This window comes from Pelodiscus sinensis, chromosome 14, assembly GCF_052426305.1.
Source record: "Pelodiscus sinensis isolate ZL-2025 chromosome 14, ASM5242630v1, whole genome shotgun sequence".
Classification (NCBI taxonomy): Eukaryota; Metazoa; Chordata; order Testudines; family Trionychidae; genus Pelodiscus; species Pelodiscus sinensis.
Genome location: NC_143065.1, coordinates 16,846,125 through 16,873,636, shown reverse-complemented (window position 1 = coordinate 16,873,636; position 27,512 = coordinate 16,846,125). Strand labels below are relative to the sequence as shown.

General features: G+C 43.3%; 1 protein-coding gene across 6 annotated transcripts in view; it reads left to right on the top strand.

The window, feature by feature from the left end:
- The first annotated feature begins 392 nt into the window (after positions 1 to 392).
- Positions 393 to 27,512, top strand: part of LIPC (lipase C, hepatic type) — an 89,319-nt gene continuing 62,199 nt past the window's right edge. For 2 of the 6 annotated variants that reach the window (XM_025190040.3, XM_025190032.3), the window contains exons 1-2: positions 393 to 546; positions 757 to 886. In XM_025190040.3, the coding sequence (XP_025045825.1) occupies positions 805 to 886 (82 nt within the window). In that variant the 5' untranslated portion in view covers positions 393 to 546; positions 757 to 804. Of the gene's footprint in view, positions 547 to 741; positions 887 to 27,512 lie in introns of those variants that run through there. The other 4 variants (XM_006112462.5, XM_014579003.4, XM_006112463.5 and 1 more) reach the window with 4 other exon arrangements.

The following is a 27,512-nucleotide window of genomic DNA, read 5'->3' as shown; positions in this document are numbered from 1 at the left end:
ACAACAAATACTGTACACATACACATTTATAGTGACATTTGTACACTCAGATTTTCAGTAGACAATGTATCATATGAAGAATGACTTTTCTTTGAAAACTAACCAAACATACCTACGTTTACTGCAGGTATTGTTACAATTACCGGTAGAGGGAAATGTCAGTTAATAGTGCTTTGCTAATGAATTTCTCACATAATAAAAATCTGCCTGCTTAATTTACACTAAAAAGCATTTGCTTTTGTACAGTTATCTACTACTCCTCTGAAGTTAGCAGAACTGTTTATTAAATGAGGCATTTCACTGTATAATGTTTGATCCGCCCCCAGTTCTCCTCTATACACACACCCACACACCCCAACTTGAATGTCTTTAGGTTTGTGAACTATTTAGTTTAGTCTTCTTTTCCTTTGGTCATTTTGCAATATGTTCAGACTAAGCTGTTGGCCAACCAACTTTGAGCTAACTACCCACGACCTTCAGCTGTATTTCAGAACAGAATATTCACCCTCATTGCGATCTGTTCAAAACTGAGCATTGCTGAATAAGGTAGGGATCCAGCTCTAAATTTAATTTCTGGTAAAAGCAATATAAAAGGAAACAATTTATTTGGACAAAAGCAAATTCAGTTCAAATTAGAGCAAGGGACAGAAGAAAAATATTGAAACAGTGGGCAGAGCACTTAAAGGTTAAGGGTTAACGATTAATGGGTAACCATTCCTTCCAAAGTATTGATAGTCTTCCATGTCTCTTTGGCAGCAGAAAATTGGAAGTGAAAGCCTCAGTTCTCGTGTGGAGAGAGAAGAAATGAAAAGTTTGTCATTTCTTTCACTTTTGTTGCTTTTATTCATCTTTACTCAAGCAAATACACATGGATGGAAGAGAAAAGGTAATATACTAACTGATATAATTAGCAATCATGGTTTTTGTTTCAAAGTTTGTGTTATAAAGATTGAGCTACTGACCTCTGGGACTCTAAATGCTTTTTCTAACATTGTGTTCTCTTAATCAAATGCATGACCATTAAAATAACATTTCTAACTGTCTGTATTTATTAGAAAATGTAACTGCTTTTAATGAAAGGAAACTGTTCTGAAAGAATGTAAGGTAATCTGACCTCTAACATGTTTGTTGACAGTTAAAATATGTATTTGCTTGAAGACTCTCTTGAACCAATAGTGCAAAGTGCTCTGATGAAGAATATTTTCTGAAACAGGAGAAAAGGTCTCCAGAAATTTTACAAATTGCCTCATTAATTTATTTATTGGTAGTATGTAATTGGGTTGAAAAGGATACATTTTTTAAATCTTATGCCGGAGGAGCTGTGTATAGAATCATTAAGGTGGTGCACCCCCTTTTTCCATAGGATTTTGTCACTTTATGTCAGAGTTTCCCTTTGATTTTTGGAATATGGCACAACCACAAAACTCGAGTACTAAACCTCTCTACTTTGTCAAAGTTAATTTTATATTCAACCTGTTAAACCATACATTCTAAGTAGCAGAAATTTTCCAAAACTTTAAATCTGGAGGGGATCATTTATTTTCCTCCGAAGAATGAAGTGAGAGGTAGAGTTGTGAATCTACAGAAGAAGGCTGTCCTTTATTGATAGCTGTAATAAAGGTTTGTGATTTTATATTAACTATTCTATTAACTATTCCCTGAACAGAGGATACTATACACATCACTTGCAGAGTGATTCCAATTTAGGGGCAGGGGATTCTTCACCCCAAGCTTCACTTTGCATTTCAGGTCTGATATGACAAAACCTTGATGAAAAACCTCATTCAGTCAAAACCAATTTCACTCAAAATTATAATGTGTTCCAGGTTCCCACACAGCTAGAGCCATAGGTACTTGAAAGGTTTGAAACACTTAGCAAAAACACTAACAGGCCTACACTGCGTTTTAAACTTTGAATACAACTCATATGGGAGTTGTTTCTAATATGAGGTTTATAATGTAAACTTTGCCCAGCTTCATTCAGAACCTTGTGTGTTGAAAGTGCAGTTCATTCATCAAAAACATGATAGCAAGATACCGGATTCCAGTTCTGCTAAGGTTCGAGAGCTCACTTGATGCCTGGGCCCATTCTCCCATGCTTGCCATCTCTGGCACCTTTGATAACAAGATCGCCATTCTTTTTTGTAGTCTAGGCACAATTATGTCAATAGACTCCACTTTGCTTCCCTAGCTTAGAATCTACCTAGTCTTCCAAGAAGCATATTCAGCATGTGTCCCATTAGAATTAGCAGGCACATCCAAGTTAGTGTCTCATATTTAAATATAATTCTTTGATTCAGGAACCAAGCACAGGCAAAGCTAAAAAATATATATGTAAAATCTGCTCTTTTTATTCTCCTCTGTACAGACATGGCTACAATGGTCTGCAGAGTTTAGTTACAAAGGTTAAACTCTGGTTGCAGTAGCCTTGCATACCAGAGTCAGATTCTTGTCTCATATCAGTTTTACATCATTATAACTCTTGACCTCAATGGAGTTATTCTCAATTATTCAGGTAACAACCATTCTTCTAAGGCTGTGTCTACACTGGCATCCCTTCCGGAAAAGGGATGCCAATGTAGCACTTTGGAATAGGCAAATACATGGGGGACTTAAACATCCCCTGCGGCATTTGCATTTACATGGCTGCCGCTTTTTTCCGGCTTGGGGATAAGCCAGAGAAAAGCGCCAGTCTAGACGTGATTCTCCAGAAAATAAAGCCTACTTTCAAGTAGGAATAAGAGATCCTCCGGAAAAGGCTTTATTTTCCGGAGAATCATGTCTAGACTGGCGCTTTTCTCCGGCTTATCCCCAAGCTGGAAAAAAGCGGCAGCCATGTTAATGCAAATGCCGCGGGGGATATTTAAATCCCCCGCGGAATTTGCAATTCCGAAGTCTACATTAGCATCCCTTTCCCGGAAAGGGGTGCCAATGTAGACACAGCCTAAGTGTCTGGTTTGAAATGCACAGAATGACACTCCTTTCAACTACAAGTTCAAAGCCAGTGAGGTTAGACTTAGCCCTTCACCCTTCCCAGGCAGGGAAATTGAGTACCATGTAGTTTATTGTGTGAGGATATTTAGGATGGGAACTTAAAAGTTAAAGACACGAGCAGATGCCATTTAATTCAGTGGAATTTGTGGGTTGCCTCAGAACAATCAGGCTCTTCAATTTAGGACATCTAAATATGGACTTAGGAATTAAAGTTTAGATACCCACGTTTGAAAATGTTGATCCAAGAATTGGTCTTACTCTGCTTGGATGTTGAAGATTAAGATCCCGTTACATTCCCTGTGTTCTTTGCCAAAACTCCCCAGTTCCCATTGTTGGACAATGTTCTATGCATTTGTTGGCTGTTGCCTTATACCTACAGGTGGCTATGTTTCCTTACAGATACTGTATATAAGTACAGCAGCAATAAGAGTTTTATCATCTAAATAGGGGTATGTCTACACTACTACCCTAGTTCGAACTAGGGTGGTTAATGTAGTTATTCAAAGTTGCAAATGAAGCCCGGGATTTAAATATCCCAGGTTTCATTTGCATCTTGCCGGGCGCCACCATTTTTAAATCCCCGTTAGTGCAGACTCCATGCCCGCAGCTACACGCGGCACAGAGAAGGTAGTTTGAATTAGGCTAATTCGAACTACCGTTACTCCTCGTTCCACGAAAATGTAACTGCTCGTTCCACGAGGAGTAATGGTAGTTCGAATTAGAAAGCCTAATAAAGTAGGAATAAGAGATCCTCGGGAAAAGGGCGCTTTTTCCGGAGGATCTGGCCAGTGTAGACGCTCTTTTCCGGCTTTTCTAAAAGCCGGAAAAAAGCGGCGGTCATTTTTATTTAAATGCCGTGGGGGATATTTAAATCCCCCGCGGATTTCCTTATTACGATCTCAAAAATTACCATGCCCCTTCCGGAAAAGGGGCCAATGTAGACGAGCCCATGATGTTTACCACTGGCTTAAGTAGCATATTTTGTCATAGAAAAATTATGCTGAATCTACTAGAAGTTTCAGGGTTAATAGTGGAGTTGCATTAACTACATTAATAATGCAGTTTTCAACTTTATATTGCCCAGCAGAGTAGTCTTAGCATAATGACCTCTTTTCCTATGTATTAGCTACAAATAAGAATGGTTTGCTGAAGCTGATTCAGGCTTCATATGTAGAGCTTGGCAGTATTTGGATGGGCCAGTAGCCACTTCCAAGCAGCATGCATAAGATTTCCTGGCAGAATAAGCAATAACTGGCAAAAGAGACAAAAGGGGCCAGCTAGCTGCATATGCCAAGACTGGGCAATAAAATCCATTTTAGCAATTGGCCAAAATGAATTATGATCCTCTTCAGAGAGATGTGAAAACTAACCCTTATTACTCAGCTTTTAAAATATTTACTGATGAATTTCTCTCTAAAATGGTCTACTCCACAATGCATTTGTGAAAACCAAAGGCAGCTTATACAGTAACTCTCAGGGTACGTCTACACTACAACGTTAATTCGAACTAACTTAGTTCGAATTAGTTAATTCGAACTAAGCTAATTCGAACTAACGCGTCTAGAACTAAAAACTAGTTTGAATTAGCGTTTTGCTCATTCGAACTAGCAAGTCCACATTGAGTGGACCCTGAACAGGGCTTAAGGATGGCCGGAAGCAGTGCCGGCAGGGCATCAGAGGAGGACTTAGAGCGTGGAGATGCTGTCTCAGGCTAGCCGAGGGCTGCGCTTAAAGTGTCCCGACCCCCACCCCGGACAGACAGTTCTAAGGGGTGCCCCGCTTGCAAAGCAGTCCTGGCTTGGATTGCCCGGAGTACCCACACTGGGCACATCACACCACTCGGCCATCAGCCCGGCTGCACTTGCCGCAGGCTGCCATCTGGGGAGAGGGGACAATTCGGGGGCTGCAGGAGAGCTTCCACCCCCAGAAGCCCGCAGAGCCAACCCAGTCCTCCCCATCGGGGGCTCGTACCCCATTCCTCCCTCACCTCCTTCCACTTACCCTTCCCTAGCCCCCCTTCTTATTGATGTACAAAATAAAGATAACGTTTCTTCCAACATTGACTCTGTCTTTATTGAACAAAACTGGGGGAGACTGGGAAAAGGAGGTGGGAGAGGGGAAGAGAAAGGCTGGGAGAGGGGAGGGCAACTAACATGATCAGGGTTTGGGAACAGGTCCCAGATGAAGAGAGGCTACGGAGACTGGGACTGTTCAGCTTAGAAAAGAGGAGATGGAGCGGGGACAGGATAGAGGTCTCTAAAAGCAGGGGTTGGGTGGAGAGGGTGCATTCAGAAAAGTTCTTCCTGAGTTCCCATAAAGAAGGACTAGAGGACACCAAAGGAAAGGAATGGGTAGCAGGCTTCAAACTAGTAAGAGAAAGTTGTTGTTCTTCCCAAAGCAAAGAGTTAACCTGTGGAACGCCTTGCTGCAGGAGGCTGTGAAGGCTACAACTAGAACAGAGTTTAAAGGGAAGTGAGATCAAGTCATGGAGGTTGGGTCCATGGAGTGGTCTTAGCCAGGGGGTAGGAGTGCTGTCCCTGCCCAAAGTTTGTGGAAAGCTGGAGAGGGATGGCACGAGACAAATGGCTTGGTCACTGTCTTCGGTCCATCCCCTCCAGGGTCCCTAGGGTTGGCCGCTGTCGGCAGACAGGCTACTGGGCTAGATGGACCTTTGGTCTGACCCAGTACGGCCATTGTAAGCTCAGGGCTCAGGGTCGGGGGTCTCAGTGGACCCCCTTGATTTTCATGCACACCTGCTCCTGGGTGGCCAGGCTGGCAGCTCTCCTGCCCTAGACGGCCACTTTCCTGTGCCTCGTGCGGAGATCGTGGACGAGGTCTACGATGTCCGCACTAGCCCAGGAAGGTGCCCGCCTCTTGCGGTCCAGGGCAAGCTCCCGGGAGCCGCCAGCCTGGTCCCGGGAAGAGGGGGTGGGCTGGGGGACATCGGGTGGGTGGCTCTGTGCCGTGCCAGGTGCAGGGTCTGCTGGCTGGGTGCTGGCAGGCTTGCACCTGGCACGGGCACCGTAGCCAGCCTGTGCCCCTTTAAGGGGTCCAGGGCCGGGAGGGGGGCATAGAGTTTCCCTGGTGTTGGCCAGAGTGGCCACCAGGAAAACCTGGGGAGGGCTAGCCTCCCACTAGTTCGAATTAAGGGGCTACACACCCCTTAATTCGAACTAGTAAGTTCGAACTAGGCTTAATCCTCGTAAAATGAGGTTTTCCTAGTTTGAACTAAGCGCTCCGCTAGTTCGATTCAAATTCGAACTAGCGGAGCGCTAGTGTAGCGGCTATGAATGTTAGTTCAAACTAACGTCCGTTAGTTCGAACTAACATTGTAGTGTAGACATACCCTCAGAGAGTAACTCTCACTTGTTACTGAATTCATAAAAGGTGCTCCAGCTCTTTATTCGTTAGTCTGCTTTAACTTCCCTAAAAGTGTTAGTTTTATGCAACTTAATTTCCTTCAAAAGCAGCTAGCAAGAGTCTCATGACCTCCCTTTATGATCAGCCAATGAAAGTTTATTCTTAGCAAGCAACGCTTGTAGCATGACGTGCTTCATGGTCTTGAGAGTTGGATGTATGGGAATGCAACTGCATGTGCACATGCACACTGTTCAAGATGCTTGTTCGATTTCAGTTAAATTAGTCTTTTACCAGTCGTACTAAATAGATTTAGCTTTTTCTAATTGGAGTCCAGATTCAAATACAACCACAACAAGTGCAACTAATAGTAAATACCAAAAAGGAAGTGACAAGGAAGAATCCAATTGGAAATTATTATGAATAGAGAAGCTATTCACACCTATATTGTCTATAACTAATTAAGCCACTTTGCACTACATATTGCAAATCCACATCTTACTGCCAATCCTTACTGCTGTTCTTCAAGGATTTGATTCTCCCACACTTTTTGCTATGGCATACTACCTTAGAGTATGTCTACTCAGCAAGGCTAAAATCGAATTAAGCTATGCAACTTCAGCTACATTAATTTTGTAGCTGAAGTCAAAAGTACCTTAACTCTGCTTTTGGTGCAATCTACACGCAGCAGGAAGTCAAAGAACACTCTTCTTTCAACTTCCCTTACTCCTTGTGAAATGATGGTTACCATGAGTCAGAGTTAGACATCCTCCAGCTTAACATTATTTTGAAATGAAGGTTTATAGTGAAGGTGCACTCTGATGTTATACCAAAATAACAAAGTTATTCCAAAATAATGTTGCTGTGTAAATATTCCCTAAGGCCTTCTCTATATTGGCATATTTTGTCGACAAAACAGTGAGAGCATACACACTACAATGCAACTTTTATTTGGAAAAACACTGTTTTGGCAACGAAAAACTTACAACCCTGTGAGAGACATTTGTCTTTTCCCCTCCCTTTATTGTTGACAAAGCCAATGTGAACTCTGTTTTGTTGAGAGAACTGGCTTCCACCAGTATCCCACAATGGTTGCCTTGATGGCTGTGCTCATTGTTTTGTGATCTCAGCTACCCTGCACCTCCTCCCCTTTCAAAGCTCCATGAAGTATCTGACAGCTGAGTGAACTGTTCCATTTGGGGAACACAAAACAAATCACTGGAATGCTTTTTTCTGCCCTGCACTAGAAATACAGCAGCAGGCAGACTGCTGCTGCAGAGGGAGGGCTGGAGAGACTGCTGTGTTGCTTTGACATTCCTCAGCATGGAGAGCTCACAGAGCTTCAAGGGAATCTCAAGAAGTACAGGGAACAGCTCTGCCTTCCCACAACACTGCACCATGGAATGCTTACTCACATTGCTTTGCTCTTATCTGTCCATGGAGTGCTAGCAATGTGGCCATGAAATGTCAACAATGGGAGACAGAAAAACTAGTTTGACCAGTTTTCACTTTTGGCGACTTTTGCATGTCAATAGTGCTTTTGTCACCACACCTTCCCAGTGTAGACGTAGTCTTACTCTGCAGCTGAAGTTACTAGGTCCATTCAGAGGAAAGTAATATTCAGTGGGAGTAATGGTATCAGAATAAAGCCCCAAGGCAGCAAATATTTCCAATCATTATAGCTTTGAAGTAGACAGGTTCCCACAAGGCTCCGCAACTGGGGCTGGTTATCCCAGACATTTTACAGTGAGCAAAAATACAAAAAAACAGAGTTGAGATTAGTTTGGTCATTTTCATATTTCTGTATATTAAATCATTTATCCATAATTCTCCTATTTTCAGGGTCAAGCATTCTGGAGTGCCCCACTGAGTGATTTTATTCCATAATGCAAGTAGCACTGCTTTACCACTGGGTAATGATGGGTCATGAGGAATGTTGGAGGACATCAATTAATGTTTAACTCTGTGTTCACAACTCCTCATTTCCAAAGGCCACTCAGTTAAGAGACCAGTCAAATGTAAATTTGTCCTTCTCAATCACTTAAAATAAATGCTGTGCTATACAAAAACTGTCCAGATGAGTTCTCATTTACTAGGAGCTCTGTGTTAATAAGTTTTAGCAATTACTGAAATATCAGACACTGTTCAGGAACAAAGCCTATTTGTCTGGAAACTTAATTTTTTTTAATAGACATACTAATGCTTAATTTTTTTAATAGACATGGGGCTCTCAGAGGGTAAATTGGTTATTGTTTTGGCTTGATCTAATGTCTAGTTGGCTATTTTCTAATTTTGGGATGAGGAAAAGTTGGTCATTTTAATTACAAATCAAATTTATAAAATATTTTATGTTATATTTACAATATTTCCACTCCAGAGCTTACACTGTACTGATAAATATTTTTACATTGTTTGATAATGGATTGTATCCATGATTGGGGAATACACTAATTGTGACCTCTGTAATGACCGTTTATTTGAAACCTAAATATGGGAACTAAATGTTTGTAAGATATCTTGAAAGAAGCTTAACCTCCAGCTTGTCTCAGATGCTTGATTTGTAAGCTATATATCTTTGCTCCACTGTATTCTGTAAGAATCCTGGGGGCTTTCTATAGGTATTCAACCAACATTCTAAGGAACTGCTTAAATCTCATTTAAAATGACAAGTTCTATACTCTAACCCAAGTTAATAGCGCTATTCCTTAGAAGTTCACTAGGGAAAGTGGTTACCAAACCTATTTCAAGGTGACTGAAATACAACAAAGACTGATCTTGGCTAAACTCAGCCAGTTTCTATTCAGTTGTGAAGCTCTAAGTACAACAGATTCCATAGCTATAAATTCCAGTTTCACAAGTGCGTACAATTAAGAGAGCAGTAGCTTACCTAGACTCAATACAGAGGCTCATCATAGAGAGCTAAACTGGCACAGCCTTTACTCAGTCATGCTGAGGAGAAAGGTCTCTGTTCAGCTCTGCTCAAATTGTAATACCAGCTGCAGAGTGGAAAACAGCACTGCTTTGCTGATATACCCATAAGAGCTTTGACTTTGGCTCAACCCCCAATGTAAAGGAATAGGTGCAGTGGGAGCAATAAACTGTTCTGTGAAAAGGATGAAGTACCTTCCACCCAAGCACAAGGGAGGAATTGTGACCCAACCAATTCATTCTTTGGTGTTCTCCTGGGATAGTGCAGTTAAGAGTAATCCCTGACTCAGGAAGGTTGTAAATTGGCCCACCAAGACAGGAGGGAAGAGAACTTAGATGATCAATCTCTCAAGCTGCACCAATATACAGTACATGTAAGCAGTTGGAGAGAGACTGCAGTGAAATGCTGCATGGAGAGCCAGCTGGCTCATCAGCCAATAATTTATCGTGCTCCATCTCCATCATGCTAACCTTTTACTTACCGGGGATCAGAAATTGAAATCTACCTCATTCTGCAAGCTTATTCTTTTAAGGGAGAACAGTTTTTTATAAGGAAAATAATCAAGTGGTGTTTTCTTAGCAAATGAAATCAAAGTCATGATAGCTGAGGAGTTAGCATGAGGTGCTGCATGAGAAATCTAGGCGACAGCTTGCTTTGATGGGGTTTTTTAAAAAGTATGTAAGGCAAGATGTGCAAATGTGTGTGGTATTGAACTTCTGCATCTTTAGTGATTAGGGGAGCAATTCTGTCATCTTTACTGATAATGAGTGGTAGTACTTTATTAAACAAGTAGTCCAACTGAACCTTACAGGAATACTTGTGCGGAAAAGTAATAGAAATGTAGCCATGTTAGTCTGGTGTAGCTGAAGCAAAATGCAGGACTATGTAGCACTTTAAAGACTAACAGGATGGTTTATTAGATGATGAGCTTTCGTGGGCCAGACCCACTTCCTCAGATCAAATAGTGGAAGAAAATAGTCACAACCATATATACCAAAGGATACAATTAAAAAAAATGAACACATATGAAAAGGACAAATCACATTTCAGAACAGAAGAGGGATGCGGGGGAGGGGGGGGGAGGAAGGAAGGTAAGTGTCTGTGAATTAATGATATTAGAGGTGGGGAAAGTTAGATGTCTGTGAGCTAATGGTATTAGAGGTGATAACTGGGGAAACTATCCTGGTAATGGGTAACCCCAACTATGTTACTGCACTGTACAACGCTCACAAATAAGGACATTTCAAATTTAGTCAAGGATACAGAGTATGCAGAGTTTACTGAATGAAAGCTCTCTGAGAGCTAAATTCTGGCATGTAGCCACAACCCTTCACTAGTAGATGTGAGGAGTTACCTTAGGGTGACCAGATAGCAAGTGTGAAAAACATTAAGCTGAGGGTGGAGGGATAAGAGGTGCCTATATAAGAAAAAACCCTGAATATCAGGATTGTCCCTATAAAATTGGGACAGCTGGTCACCCTATGCTTCCTACATTCTAAGGAGCAAAGGGAGGCTGTCAGAGAATATCTCCTGGTACACAGAAATATGAAGGTACTTCCTTTAAGAAGGATGACATAATCATCTCCTTAAATTTAATGCAGCAGAAATGTTTCTATAAAGAAATATAACAACCCTCCACACTACTGGTTTGACATATTGAGTACCTCAATACCCATAGTAGTCTCAACTTTTTAATCAACTGTTGGTATTGGGCCACAACTACCCTGATTAAACTGACCTCGTTAGCACTGGCCTACTGCATAGTAGTGTAACACTCCCATCTTTGCCTGCCAAACTGAAGTTTCCACTTTGTGCATCTGACAAAGTGGGCTCCAGCCTATGAAAGCTTATGTCCAAACAAATTTGTCAGTCATTAAGGTGCCACAGGACTCTTGTTGGTTTTCCATCTACTTCCTGACTGGCTCCTGCATAAGAGCAGTGTTTGGCTTTTCTTTTCTTAGTAGTGTTTTTATTTGCAGTTCCTGGTTCTGTTAGAATTCAAAGGGCATCTTTCTCCTCCAATGTCATGGATTTATTTCTAATCATTTCAACAAGGGGGAAAAAAACAGGAGAGACAGTTCTGTCATTCTACTGAGGGCTGTGAAAGGTTTTTTTGGGGGAGAGGGGCATTTCTGGCTGATGCTAAAAAATGTTTACATTAGGGTGGTCTAGGGCATGCTTCCCCTTTGAAGACGAGAGCTGATATGATTACTTTTTCCATAGTCAGCAATCTAGTCTGCCTATTAAAATCAAAACTTCTTCCTCTGAGCTCTCTGGACACTTGCCCAATTTATAGCCTAGATTTCCTTCAGACCCCTTTGTGCATACTTACACAAATGAATTCTAAAGTATGAAAAAAGTCCAAGTATTGGAGAGAAAATGTTTAACTGAATAAATGATCCAACTCCTGTTCTAGTTTTCTTTCCAGCATTTCCAATTTTAACAAGGTGATTTAACTCAGAATATCAACTTTACCCTATAGTGGAATAGATTTGATAGACCTGTTTGCCCTTCTCTTCCCCATATTTCCCATCACATTTTCTCTCTCTCTCTCTCTGCCTCTCACATACACACACTTTTAAATCATTACTCAATGAATACTAAATACAGAACCATGACATTAGGAGCTTTCCCAAACACATTCACAGAAACAAAATAGTCCTCGGAGGACCACAGCAATTTCTGTTAGGCATTTCAGTGCCAAGGCAGGTCAGTGAAGTTATTATTAGCTCTAATTAGCACTCCTACAAGCTGTTGAATTCTTTGCTTGTGGCAAGAGACACACAAGTTCTTTCTAAGATCTAACTCCCAGTCTTATTATTACACGAACGATGCAAATATCACCAGTGCAAACTGACTTTTCATAAAATAAGATTTGACCCATGTATACAAAATGCCTATGCAAGCAAAGATCAGATAAAAACAAACCTTCAGAGTAAAGGATCTTTCCACTGGGAATCTGTTTAAGAAAAACTGTTTGGCCTTACTAATTATATATAGATTATGTATATGATATAACAGGTCACAGACAGATAATTCACCTACTCAGCTCAATCATGAAAATGTACTTTCAGGACTGTACTTCATTAGTCTGAATATATGTGAAAATTGAAACCGTCCTCCACAAATCTGAAATGCAAATATCAGGGCTGACTCAGAGGTCCTCAAATAAACTGATCAGTTATGAGGTGGTATAAGAATGTATGAAAGTCCAGCAGGACATCATTCTCATGCACTAGATGCATCTTCTAACCAAGTGCCAGGAGAACAGAAGCCTGACCATAGCTCTCATTGTCAAAGGACACTGAAACTTCATTGAGGGAACTGCTGGAGGATTTATTTGGAAGAAAAAAAAGCAAAAATTACTGATTTTATTGGGATTAATACTATGAATACAGAGAAATACTATGAAAAATAAAGGGCATCTATTACAGGAATTAAGAAATAACATATTGTGTAAAATAGAACACCAGAGTACCAAGAGAGATATGCATCAATGGGTATTAGCCAAGATTATCAGGGATGCTCTGGGTGCCCTACCCTCTGCCTATGAGTGATGAGAGGGGAGGGATCATTTTATGATTGCCTGTTCAAATAATTCCCTCTGAAGTGCCTGGCACTGGCTACTGTTGGAAGATAGGCTAATGTTCGAAGATGCTGGGCTAGGTAGGTGAGTGGTCTGACCCAGTATGGCTATTACTGTACCTCCCACCCCATCCCTCATACAAATCCCATAGGATTAGAACGTTGAAAACATGCAGACAACCACACTCCAGTCAGGAGGCCTGGATTTACTCATATGCACTTGATGAACTTGCACATGTCCTTCCCCCCCACATTCCTTCGGGGCGGGAGGGCTGAACATTTGAGTGAGTGACATTTGTGACCTGGCACGGAGTCACAGTACCAGTCTGATCTGGGATCCCTCAATGTCCATAGTGCAAAGTCCCCAAAATTCATTGGCAGTGCCATGTTAATCAGCATTCCCCATGAAACTAGGAAACTGAGATGGCCCCAAAACTCAGAAGGAGATTCAGTTTGAGGCTGCTAGATAGGGAAGCACTGTAGTCAAGGTTATGCTCTGTATTGCAGCACAACTGTATAGAGGAATTTAAACAGCTTTGGTCTGGGTGCAGGCAGGACCCTGCTACATCGAGAGAATGAAAACTATGAGTCTCTCACCACCTGTTCCACTTCCACTCAACCTGACCCTCAGCATACTCAAAATGGCACCAACACCAGAGACTTTGACCACATCAAACCAGTAGCCTTCTGAGATTTTCAAAAACTAACTAGTCAACTGAACACAGATAGCATTTAGTGCTTTCTGTGACAGACTGGGCACACTGGTGCGTCTCGTGGGGTCGTTGCCATCATCCCGGCTGCACTTACTGCAGGCTGCCATCTGGGGGGGTATATCGGGGGGGGCAGTCAGGATCCAGGAGGCACTGAGTGAGAACGTCCACCCTGAGGAGCCCTCAGAGCCTCCCCGGTCCTCCCCACCGGGGAATCGTGCCTGATTCCTCCCTCACGTGCTTCCACTTATCCCTCCCTTGCCCCCCTTCCTGATGTCAAATAAAAGACACATATGTTCAAAAATAGAAACTGGGTTTATTGAACAAAACTGGGGGGGGGGGTGAATCTTTGGGGAGACTGGGAAAAGGAGGTGGGAGAGGGCAAGAGAGAAGGTGGGATAAGGGAGGGGGAAACCTAGGAGGAGGAAGCTGGAAGGGGGAAGCAAGGTGAAGAAGGGGGAGGTGAAGTTCAGGGTTGGGGGGTCTTGCCGGACCAACTTGACTTTCATGCGAACCTGCTCCTGGATTCGCATGTGCCCTTTGGTGGCCAGGCTGGCAGCTATCCTGCCATAGACAGCTGCGTTCCACCATCTAGTGCAGAGAACATGGACGTTGGGGGCATCCCCCCAAACCTGAATAAGGTCCATGATCCCTTTTCCACCTTTTCCAGCCCCTGTCAGGCTCCTGGGAGCTGGCAGACTGCTCCTGGGGAGCGGTAGAAGGCTGGCTGCCAATGGCTTGCTGGCACATATTTTGGGACCAGTGGGTCAGGGGCCCCGGTGGCCACTGCTGGCTGTGGGCTGGCAGGCTTGGAGCTGGCACAGGTACTGTGGCCAGTGTCTACTCCTTTAATGGCTCTGGGGCTGGGAGAAAGGCGAGTAAGTTTTCCTGGTTGTGCCCAGAGTGACCACCAGGGCTCCCTGGGAAGGGCTGGAGGCCCCCTATTTCGAATTAAGTGTCTACACAGCACTTAATTCGAAATAGTTATCTTGAATTTGGTGTTACTCCTCATAGAAAGAGGTTTACCAAATTCGAATTAAGCACTGCACTATTTCCAATTTATTTAGAAATAGCAGTTTGCCTGTGTAGATGCTATTAAAGTTAATTCGAAATAACTGCTGTTATTTCGAATTAACTTTGTAGTATAGACATACCCATTAACTATAAGGAAAGGTTGAGGTGCCTTTATTGTTCCTTTGTTTCACTCTTTTTGTGGAGAAATCACCAGTGCAATATTACAGTTAGCAACTTCAGTCCCAGTTAGCAGCCAGCTTTTTCTGCCCAATATTATCCTACTTTTTCTACAACAAATGACAGCAGATCAGTATTTGATTTTAGAAGAATGGTGTCACCGCAGCCCAAATTAAACTTGAGTGATCCTGTTCAAATCTGGAAGGCAGATGCTAAATTCCCTTTCTGAGTATTAGATACATCTGGAAAGGAAAGCCCCAGTTCTGCTTCCATGGCTGTGGAAATAGATTCAAATCCTCCTGTGTGCCTGGTATTGTACATAAATCTGCCCAGAGATCCTGCACCCCAATCCTCTGCCCCAGGTCACAACCCAAACCCTCTGCCCCCACTCCTGCACCCATATCGCCTCCCACATCCTGCACCCCAACCCCCTGCCCCAGGTCACAGCCCAAACCTTATCACCCTAACCCTTTCTTCAGGTCACAACCCCCTCTTGCCCAAGGTCACAATTCAAACCCCTGTATCCTAGTCCCCTAACCCAGGTCACAACTGCCTCCTTCACCCAAACTCCCTCCCAGACCCCACACCCCATCCTGCACTCCAGTCCCTTACTGCAAGCTCCTTTCTGCACCCAACTTCCATCCTAGACCCCACACCTCCTCCATTAATATCATGGAAGAGTGCAGCCCTTGACCACTTTCCAAATTCTTGGAGTGGCCCCCTCATCAAAAATTATGGCCCACCCCCAATCAAGGAAACTGGGGGCTAGAGAGGGCCAGGACTCTGGTGCCAGGGTCCTAATGGCCAAGAAAAGTGTTGGACATCAGGGTTGCAGTTATCATATCAGTTTTTACAGAAGACCTGTTAGCTTGCTCTGTAGCACTCATCATTCTGATTGGCTGCCAATAATGTCATCATCTTTGTTAGTAACATGCACTTAAATGCACAAATTTGAATTTCCCTTATTCAGCTATACCATTTCCTGACACTAAAGAGCATTATTAGTTGTTCCATGACTACCCAAGCAATCCACAAGTCACAGTAATTGCCTGAATGTACATTGTTGTCATGTCTTTTTGCTAAAATTAGTTTATATAATCTGAGTTGTGGACTTGATTCCCTGCATAGTGAACTGAGAACTGCCTTTAATGACATGACAGAAATGATTGTCAAATCTGTCATGAACCTTTCCCTTCATGTGAACACTAAGCAAAAAACCTCCCCTCAGAAAAAGGCCAAGCTAACAGCATCACTGCAGCTCACGAGGAGTAACGGTAGTTCGGAATAGGCACCTAGTCCGAACTACCTAGTTCGAGCCCCGTGTAGCCGCGCTGCATGGGGTTTGAAGCAGCGGGGATTTAAAAATGGCGGCTCCCCGCTTATGCTAATGAAGCCCGGGAAATTCAAATCCCGGGCTTCATTAGCAAGTGCGGTATGCATACATTACCCCGCTAGTTCAAACTAGCGGGGTAGTGTAGACATACCCTTATTTCAAAATAAGCTATTCCAGAAGAAATACTCCAAAAGAGCTTATTTTGAAATAGCACATCTACGCTACAGGGAAGCCTCAAAATTAGTCTGAAGCAGTGAAATTAGTGAACATGCTACCTTGATTTAGAGCTCCAGACACTGGGGACTAATTAGTTTGAATGGCCTTAGGGAGGACCTATTTCGAGTAGAAGCAGTGGAGCGTCCACACTACTGCTCTACCGAAATAGCTATTTCAGAATAGGTATTATTCCTCGTGGAATGAGGTTTACAGAAGTTGGATTAAACCGTCTGTTATTTTGAATCTATTTCAAAATAACAGAATTGCTGTATAGATGCTCACATTGTTATTTCAAAATAACGTCAGTTATTTCAAAATAATGTTGCTATGTAGATATACCCAGAGGGTACATCTACACTACAACGTTAATTCGAACTAACGCGTCTAGAACTAAAAACTAGTTCGAATTAGCGTTTTGCTAATTCGAACTAGCAAGTCCACATTGAGTGGACCCTGAACAGGGCTTAAGGATGGCCGGAAGCAGTGCCGGCAGGGCATCAGAGGAGGACTTAGAGCGTGGAGATGCTGTCTCAGGCTAGCCGAGGGCTGCGCTTAAAGTGTCCCGACCCCCACCCCGGACAGACAGTTCTAAGGGGTGCCCCGCTTGCAAAGCAGTCCTGGCTTGGATTGCCCGGAGTACCCACACTGGGCACATCACACCACTCGGCCATCAGCCCGGCTGCACTTGCCGCAGGCTGCCATCTGGGGAGAGGGGACAATCGGGGGGCTGCAGGAGAGCTTCCACCCCCAGAAGCCCGCAGAGCCAGCCCAGTCCTCCCCATCGGGGGCTCGTACCCCATTCCTCCCTCACCTCCTTCCACTTACCCTTCCCTAGGCCCCCTTCTTATTGATGTACAAAATAAAGATAACGTTTCTTCCAACATTGACTCTGTCTTTATTGAACAAAACTGGGGGAGACTGGGAAAAGGAGATGGGAGAGGGGAAGAGAAAGGCTGGGAGAGGGGAGGGCAACTAACATGATCAGGGTTTGGGAACAGGTCCCAGATGAAGAGAGGCTACAGAGACTGGGACTGTTCAGCTTAGAAAAGAGGAGATGGAGCGGGGACAGGATAGAGGTCTCTAAAAGCAGGGGTTGGGTGGAGAGGGTGCATTCAGAAAAGTTCTTCCTGAGTTCCCATAAAGAAGGACTAGAGGACACCAAAGGAAAGGAATGGGTAGCAGGCTTCAAACTAGTAAGAGAAAGTTGTTGTTCTTCCCAAAGCAAAGAGTTAACCTGTGGAACGCCTTGCTGCAGGAGGCTGTGAAGGCTACAACTAGAACAGAGTTTAAAGGGAAGTGAGATCAAGTCATGGAGGTTGGGTCCATGGAGTGGTCTTAGCCAGGGGATAGGAGTGGTGTCCCTGCCCAAAGTTTGTGGAAGGCTGGAGAGGGATGGCATGAGACAAATGGCTTGGTCACTGTCTTCGGTCCATCCCCTCCAGGGTCCCTAGGGTTGGCCGCTGTCGGCAGACAGGCTACTGGGCTAGATGGACCTTTGGTCTGACCCAGTACGATCATTGTAAGCTCAGGGCTCAGGGTCGGGGGTCTCAGTGGACCCCCTTGATTTTCATGCACACCTGCTCCTGGGTGGCCAGGCTGGCAGCTCTCCTGCCCTAGATGGCCACTTTCCTGTGCCTAGTGCAGAGATCGTGGACGAGGTCCACGATGTCCACACTAGCCCAGGAAGGTGCCCGCCTCTTGCGGTCCAGGGCAAGCTCCCGGGAGCCGCCAGCCTGGTCCCGGGAAGAGGGGGTGGGCTGGGGAACATCGGGTGGGTGGCTCTGTGCCGTGCCAGGTGCAGGGTCTGCTGGCTGGGTGCTGGCAGGCTTGCACCTGGCACGGGCACCGTAGCCAGCCCATGCCCCTTTAAGGGGTCCGGGGCTGGGAGGGGGGCATAGAGTTTCCCTGGTGTTGGCCAGAGTGGCCACAAGGGAAACCTGGGGAGGGCTAGCCTCCCACTAGTTCGAATTAAGGGGCTACACACCCCTTAATTCGAACTAGTAAGTTCGAACTAGGCTTAATCCTCGTAAAATGAGGTTTTCCTAGTTCGAACTAAGCGCTCCGCTAGTTCGATTCAAATTCGAACTAGTGGCGCGCTAGTGTAGCGGCTATGAATGTTAGTTCGAACTAACATCCGTTACTTCGAACTAACATTGTAGTGTAGACATACCCAGAGTGACTAACTTATAAGGCTACAAAGTTAAGTAAAGGTTGCCAAGCATTGTTACTAGGCTAGATCTATATTCTGACTTTGGCTATGCACTTAGGGCCTCCTGCAGTCTTAAAAAATAGAAGCTGAACAATGATCAGAAAGAATAAGGCATTTATTTTGGACTTTTCAATTTTGCTCTTAAGCAAAATGATTTTTAAAACCATATGCAACCTCCACATTCATGCAGTTGGCAGATTCATAGACGATTGAGGGCTAATACACATTTCCTTTAATTTTGAGGTTTTTTAATTTCAGCTCTCCATCGTAAGATGCTTTCTGTTTGCATGACGGGCTTCAGTATTGGCATATTTGGACACAGCAAGACAGTAGTAACAATTTATTTCATGGGTCTTTATTCTGATGCTCGGTCTACTGAGAAAATCTTTCAGTTAAAAGTAACCTAAAATTGTTATATAAATATATATGAGCAAGCTAATTTGAGAGAACATGACAAGCTTTAATAAGCACATTTCATCTCATTCCTAAAACCAAGACTTGTCTGATATTATTTAACATGACAGTCACCCACAAGTCTCTCATTAAATCAACATGTATATTGATACTGTGTCTGACATTTTCCTTTCAGGGAATGGTCCTAAAACATAGGAATCCAAAAGAATACATCTCATGCATTCAATATACTTGATCTACAACAGCCAGTGACGTATAGGACAGTCCTGGGACATTTCAAGTATTCCAAACATGGAAGCGAATAAACTCTCCCAAGATGACAGCCACACAAATTACTTGAATCAAGTTGTTAAAAACAGGGGAGGGGGGGAATGCTGGGGTTACAATCATTACAGCTCAAACATAATGGGGGGATTTAGGATGTTGTTCTGCCTGTGCTAAGCCTCATATATGTTTATTTCTCACAGACCTAAACACTATTATATTACATAGAAAAAGCAAACAGGTTCCCTATTTATGGCAGAATATGCCACTATATTGGGTGAAGATTTGTTTTCACTTCTAACTTATTTAAGGAATATAAAATACAAATATGTGATAAATTAAGTCTGAATTGCCTGAAATTTGGAGAGACATCCACCTGCAAACATTGTAACTTGGGGTGAACTAGAGAATATATTTGGTTGGAGTCTGCAGCTCAATTTTTCCTCCGCCTCTCTGTAAGGGGCTCACCCACTCTCGAGTGCCTTTGTTTTTGGCTGAGGACACGTGTCCACAAGCTCCTCTGCTCCAACTGGTTGGGTGGTGGAGGTATCCCACATGCCCTTCCCTCTGGGTCAGCTGGGACTAGGCTTTTTCCTATCCCCTTTTTGTATCTGCTGGGCAGTGGGAAGGAGGAGGACCCAGGTCCACCCACACCTCTGGGTCCTAGCAAGGGACCCACTAAGTGTCCTTACTGTCCACTGCTAACTCACTCCCTGGGCCACTTCCCCAACAAGCTGTTCCATTCAGTCCTCTCTTTAAGGGCTTTGAGATAAAATTCTCACAGCACTTTGTGCAGGGTTCTGCAATTCACCATAGTCCACCATGGCCAGTCTTCAGCCACCAGACATGGGCTTCAGCTGGGTCTGCAATCCAGCCCACAGTCGGCACCGCCTGAGGTACCACTACCTGCCCAGTCAGTCAATGGGTCTGCTTGGCTTGCACTTCAGCAAGGAACTGACAGGCCCTGGCCCAGCAGCTTCTTTATACTGGCTTGCTGTGCCCTGATTGGCTGCAGCAGAAGCAGCCACTCTAGCTTGCTTGGAGGACATCTCTTCTGCTCTTAGGCCTGCTCTTCTTCTCCTGCATGCTGGGGCAGGATGTGGCAAGGCCACCAGTCTCTAGCAGAGGTCTTTTAGGCCTAGTCCACCCTGTCACATTCCCTCATTCCATTTCTATTGCAGATGACAATATGTAAGCAATCCAGTGCCTTACAATCTGCACATATATGTGTTCCATTGGTTAAACTTCTTCAGTCATGAAAGGACTTGGATGTAGGAGCAGGATTTGAATGGTCACTGACAGCAAAATTTGTCTTAGTCTTTGATTAAGTTTTTGACAATATGTAAACAATCCATTACCTTAAAATCTGTACATTTATACATGTCAGTGAGCATTCAAATCCTACTCATACACCCAAGGCCACTCATGACTGAAGAAGTTTGAGAACCAATGGAACACTGGTATCATTGAGCGGTGCAAAAGTGGACACAAGATTTAGAAATCCTGCAGAAAGGGCATTTCCTTCCTGTGAACTGCAGAACTGTGCCCCATAGATCTCCTTGTTCCCAAGGACACAGAGGTTTTGAGTTGAAGCAAGAAGATCCACAATTAGTGCACTAGTATTAGCATCTACTGCAGTGCAGCTCTCTAACTTTAGTGGCTTATTTTACTGTTCATTTAACATGTGAAATTGTTTTGGATCAGGTAACAACTAAATATTTCAACCGCCATGCTTGCTAACCCTTGTGCACCCATTTTCCTCCTCCATTCTAACAAGCAACACTATAAGGTAGGAGGGGTTATGGTCAGACAGGTAATCACACATCCATATTACAAAAAGTTCTCTTGGCCATCAATCAGTAGAACTTCATTTTCTGGTTACTAGTCTTCACTATCCCTCAGGTAGCTCTATACATACCTTGGTTATTCTTGATACTGGAGTCATGACAACCAAGACATGTCTATGGATGTGACTCCCACCTAGTCCATTCAATGCTTGTTCTCATGCTCCCAGCAAGAGTGCCTTTTGAAAAAGGTAACTTCCTGCAACCATGTCGGTAGCCATACAAAAGCAATTAGGTAAACTGAGTCACACTTTTCATATAAATACAGTAATTTCCCACAATCTCCACATCTGGCCTTGGAAAACAGACAGGATATAGGTTATGATGAAGACAAAAGCTCATGGCAGAGGGCTATGGTGATGAACTCTATAAACACACCAAAACAAATACCTGTATAATAGAAGCAACAAACTTGTACAGTTAGTTACACTACAATGCAACAGCCTAAGAGAAATATGTATGCAACATGAATGAATAGAACTTCCAATAAAATACTTCTCCCTTATTACATAAAAGGCTGGGTGTTAGTGTCACTTGTAATACAATGGCCAAATTAAAATAAAACTAGAATTCCTTTTCTGGACTCTCTGCTTTATACTAAAGCAATATAAGAAGCATTCCTCCTTTGTTTTCTGTATGTAGGTTGCTGGGAAGAGGGACATGGGTGGTTTGGTTTTTGCAGGGCTTTTTAAAAATAATTTCAAGGAAGCTTACAAATTTGATACTGGAAATCAGCTATGTGTAAGAAGGCAGCCAACATTCAGTCAACAAAATAAAAGGTATGTCTCTTCTGGCTGCTTTACTTTTTGTTTTGAATATAAAAGCTCCAGTAAGCCAGTGTTGTTGTAAGTTAACAAAACTGGAATACAGAAATCCACACTTGTGAAACGTGGGGACATTGCTCAAGAGTATGAAAATATTCTTAATGGGACAGTTAATCTCTCTCTCCATCACTGTGATGAAGTGCCTGTTAGCACTGGACAAATTTTCATGGAACATAGAATGCTAGAACTGGAAGGGAGCTTGAGAGGTCAAGTCCAATCGCCTGACCTCACGGCAGAACCCAGTACCATCTAAGCATCCCTGACAGGTGTTTATCTATTCTAACCTACACTTAAATATCTCCAGAGATGAAGATTCCACAATCTCCCTAGGCAATTTATTTCAGTTCTTAACCACCTTGACAGTTAGGAAGTTTTTCCTAATGTCCAACCTAAACCTCCCTTATTGAAATTTAAGCACATTGCATCTTGTCCTATCATCTAAGCTTAAGGAGAACAATTTTTTTCCCTCCTTCGTGTAATATCCTTTCAGAACAGTACTTGAAAGCTGTTGTCTTGTTATCGAACTGTTCTGCTTGTGCAGTGTGGAGCCAGGTTGTGCCATTCAATTTAGGGCCCAGGTATTTATTTTACTCATATTACCCTAATCTGAGAAAAAAAATGTATTTATTTGCTTAGAGCAGGGGTCCTAATTTGGCAAAGATCAATTCCACGGAGGGTAGGTTTCTACAAGTAACAACACACATGTCCTAAAACAACTCCTCGCTTTACTTTTTTTTCTCCTTAATTAGCCACAGCTGCATTACTAGTTAGCTCTTTAAATAGCTGTCTAACAGCAAGCCTTGGAAATAACACCAAAATAACTCTAAAGCTATGTGTGTTCTGATCTGTGAACAATTGTCTGAGATATTAGGAACAGCACAGCTCCATCCATTCACTGTGAAAAAAGTATTGCTTCACAAGTGATCAGTTTATTTTTACCTAGAATTGCCTATTATAGGCATGTGACCATTTTCTTCTAAATAAGCCATTCTTAAACAACTTGATAAAAAGAGAAATAATCAAGGCAAACCCTTTCTCCCCCCTCCCACCCACAACAACTCTACTTTACCTGAAGCTCTGAGATTTATGAATTCAGCACAGATCTTATTTCCATCTCAATTTGTAGGGAGTCAGAGGAGGAAATCTCAGAACATTCAAATGGAAATAAATACTGTATAGGTGAAAGCCCGCTTATTTTTGTTGCGGAGGTTATCCACTCTGAGGACAACGGGAATACCTGTAGGAGTACAGCCAGTTGGATTTGACAGTATGCCACCGGGAAGAGGGAAAGTATACATCCCACCCACATTGCCTAACTTTAGAAAATCAGATACTTTCTTCATTAAATGTCAATGGCAGTATGGGGTTTACTAATATTATTTATGGTTTCTGGCAGGGATAAAAAACCCATTTGAAATCTAGGAGAGGCTGGGTACAAGTCCCATTTTATCCTCCAAGTTTTGAAGATTAAATATAAGCTGTTACAGTTTTGGTCCATTTGACCTTGTTGCGCAATGACAGTAGTTCGATTGACATGCCCTGGAATGTACTGATAGCTGCAGGTATCAGAGGCCAAATTTTAGCATGTCACTGAAGTCGTCAGCATGGACATTTCTCTGAAGTACAATGGCCACCCTTGTTTGCTTGCTGGCACTTTAAAACCAGGATCGCTAAAGAATTTTTAAATTAAATAAAATGGCATCGCCAACAGGCATTGCTATATGCCAAATAAAATGCTGTGCTGAAGTAGAATTCCTTTAAAATATTTTCCTGAAAAGCACATTAGTAACTACAATGCATTTTTAAAGTCACAATGCTGAATGCTATATCAAATCTATAATGATGAATACTCACACTATATAATCACATTTTACACTGTGGTGACTACAATGTTTCAGGAAAGTGTATTCCATTGTGATTTGGGGATTTTTTTTGTTAGTGTTGTGGACATTTTATGAATTTTGCTGAGAACTTATTACTGTACTCTCAAAAATGCCTTATTTCCCAACAGTTTAGTACTGTTTTACTCACCCCAATTCTCTTGTCTTTATGAGGGTGGAGGTGAGGATGCATGTAAGAATAATCCACTAGAACATGTTTACACTAAAGAACTTTGAACTGCCTAGGAAAATATTTTGGTCCAAGAAAATTTTCCATCATCTTTGGGATGAAATTGTTCAACAACTTTATCATGGTTTCCCGCAAGCATTTGTCAATCACCCCTGCCTCACAGAGCAGTCACAGACTCCACGGAGTAACTAACAGACACACATCGACTCTGCCATGTGATCCCCAGTCACCCAATACTCCGATATTTTTCCTTTCCGAAGGTGCTGTATTGGCATGCCTGATAAGATAGATTCTGCATACGAGTCTGTCTTCCCTCACAAATGTGTCAAACCATTTGATTTCAGCTGGCAGAAAATGCAGAGGCAAATGCTTTCCACTTCCTACATTTTTTCACACCTATCATTTTTATTGTAACACAGAGTCCATGTGGAGCTGTAGGAAGAATGAGATCATATGCAGCCTCAAATAACTCTCCATATTCATTGTTGAAGCAGTTTTGAAACTAGGCCATTTTGAATAGCCTCATCTCAACAGATCCAGCCTCAATTAATTTACAATGATGACATCACCTTGCAGACTGCCTTCACAACTGGAACGCCTGCACATAGCTACACCGAGCATCATAATTAACCCTTCTGCCAGGTGGAGCTGGCAGCAACCAGGGCCACTTTCAATATCTAAGCCAGGGTCTCACACACCTGACCTGTGAGTCACTCCCAGTTATCCAGCCTGGGACTTCCAATGAGCAAGGGGGCCTGTCATTTCTGCCATCGCCCCTCTTCACTCCCCATGGCACCCCATCCTTGAGGACATGCTTTCAGGGATGAGGAAAGGGGTGGCCTGGTGCCACACAGCAGCAGCAGTCCCATTTCACCCTACCCTCCCCCTCCCCCCGCAAACTCAAGGGTGGCAGGACCTACAGGGTAGTGGAGTGCCCAGCGCACTCTATTTCCCACAATGCTCCTGCTGCTGTGGGAGCGAGGGGAGGGGAATGCAACAACTGCTGCCACCCCCATGATTCCCAAATCTGCTTCCTTGGGGGATGGGGTGCCATGAAGGGAAAGGGTATGGCAATGACAAGAAGGGGTGCAGTTTGGGGGCTGTCAACAGACACCCCCTCTAGCCTGCTGGGAGTCTCAGGCCAGATTGTGCAATCAGTCTAGCCGGGACCGGCCCATGGGCTGGGAATTTGAGACACTCTGATCTAGGCATTCCTCTGAAGAATATACAACAGAACGGGTTTGAGCCCCTACCCTGTAACCTCAGAAATGTACTATCTACACTGCAGAGCAAAAGTCAAATTAAGATATGTAACTTCAGCTCCGTTGATTGCCTTACTGAGTTGAAGTGGCTTAATTTGGCTTTTAGCGCAGTCTACACACCAGGAAGTGAAGGAAGAGCACTCTACCATCCATTTCCCTTACTCCTCGTAAGACCAGGGTTACAGGAGTTGGAGTAAGAAGTCCTCCAGCTAGACATTATTTCAAAATAATGGCTTGCTGGGTAGACGCGCACTATGGAATAACATTAGTTATTCCGAAATAACGCTGCTGAGTAGACATAGCCCAAGAGAATATTTCCCAAACTCACAAAAACTGAGTCTGTGTATAACCAAAGAATTTTAAATAAACAGGAAAGGGAACCAAGTCCTATCCTGTGGAAACACTAGATTCAAACCATATTTGAACCACATTCGAAAGCATATAACCACAAGCAAATCCAATCTCCTTTGTCCCGCTTCCCAACAAATCAATGACCCTTTAAAATATCCACCACACACCACTCACAGATGGCTGTCCTTGGTTTGTGAGGACTCAGAGTTCAGTGGTGTATTCCTGGAGTTCCACTTCCTGCCCCAAGATGGGAATAGGAGCGTCAAGCAATGCTTCTGCTGCCACTTGCTGCTGTCTGCTAGCCATGGCCACGTTCCTTAGCCAGCACCACTAGATGCTTCCAAAAAGGTCCTGTTTGGTGGCTCCACTGCTTAACCCCATTTCTTAGTGGTTTCTTAGCAGGTAGTGGGGAACTTCACAGGCAGGGCCATCTCTTGTGTTCACTGTCCCCACAGTAGGGGCGTATCTTTGCCCTAGACTAGCTCAGCAGTGAGATTAGCTCTAAGAAGAACCAAAACCTCTCAGCTGAGTTTAATTAGCTCCATCATTACCCATTGCAGAGGGGAAGGTCAAACAATGTCTAGGGCTCTTCAGGAGAGTTCATATCATCAGTAAGAACACCTGTCCCCACCCAATCTCCCCTGGGATTTGGCATTTCTAGCCCCTGCTATGCAAGTGAGGTTGAGTTAGGGTCACTCCCAATGTCTCATCTGATGAAGTGGGTTTTACCCATGAAAGCTCATGCTCCTATATATTTGTTAGTCTCTAAGGTGCCACAGGATGATGCTCTCAATCAAGGCAGGCTAAGCACAATTCTGCTGCTCTTTACTCATACGATAAGGGTAACATTTTGTGAGCTCTGCATTCAAATACTAGAGTGATTTGTAACTCAAAACCAGCCAAATGGATCTCTTTGGCAAAGCAACTCCAAGCGCTGCACCCACTAGCCAGCGTAGGCACATCTAAGCAAATACGGTCAGCCCCTAAGTGTTTTCCCCTGGCTTATCTCTGGCTGTCAGACTCTGCTTACACCAGCCACATTTTAGTAGCCTCCTTTGCCTAATAAATTCACAGCCTCTAATCTACCACTCTCCCAATGAATACAAATTAAAAAATAAACAATTAAACAGAGAAATATTTAATCCTGTCAAATATGTGGCTGTCTGGAGCGTGAGAAGAGGCTGATAGAGAAACTGATTTGTCTCCATAGCAATAAGAGGAAATATTCTGTAAAGCTGCATTGATTGATCTCCTGCAAGACAATTAGAGACAAGTTCAAATATCTAAGCAAGTGTCAAGCATCCTTCATGTGCAGTGGTGGCTAAGGGCCATAGATAGTTTAGTTACCGTCACGCCATCAGGTTAGTTTCCAGTTCTGCCTTTGTCATGGCCAGAGTTCGTTTTCTCGCTGAAGCTCACAAATGGTGCTTGTCCTCACCTAGCTATACCTATGATCCATGACAATTTGCCTTACTTCAAAGTCGTTTTTAAACTAATGAACTGCAGGACTTAAGGAGAAGAAAAAAAATCTAGCAAGGGCAAAAACCCTCTCTTAGTCAAACACTATAGAGGGCTCTACTAGGAAGGGTCTCTTTAAATTATAAACTATTCTCATATATCCTGTGTATAACACACAGGTTTGCTCCTCTTACACTGCTACCTGCATCATATACATCAAGAAAATCCTTCTGTTCCTTGACAAGGACGACATTCCGTTCTCCCAAAAGACCACCCTGTATTCAGGCAGATGGACATATGAGACACTGTGTCTATCCACATTAGTAAGGTAGGATGGGTATGAGCAGTTAGCAGTGCCTTTTTTAAACATCCATATCCAATGCCACATGCCTAATCACTGCAATATTTGCTCTTGATGATGATGGGTAGAGAGCATGCCTTAGGCATATCTGGCCAGAGCTCATACAGCAAAGATAGGATTCAACTCATAAAAAAAAAGAC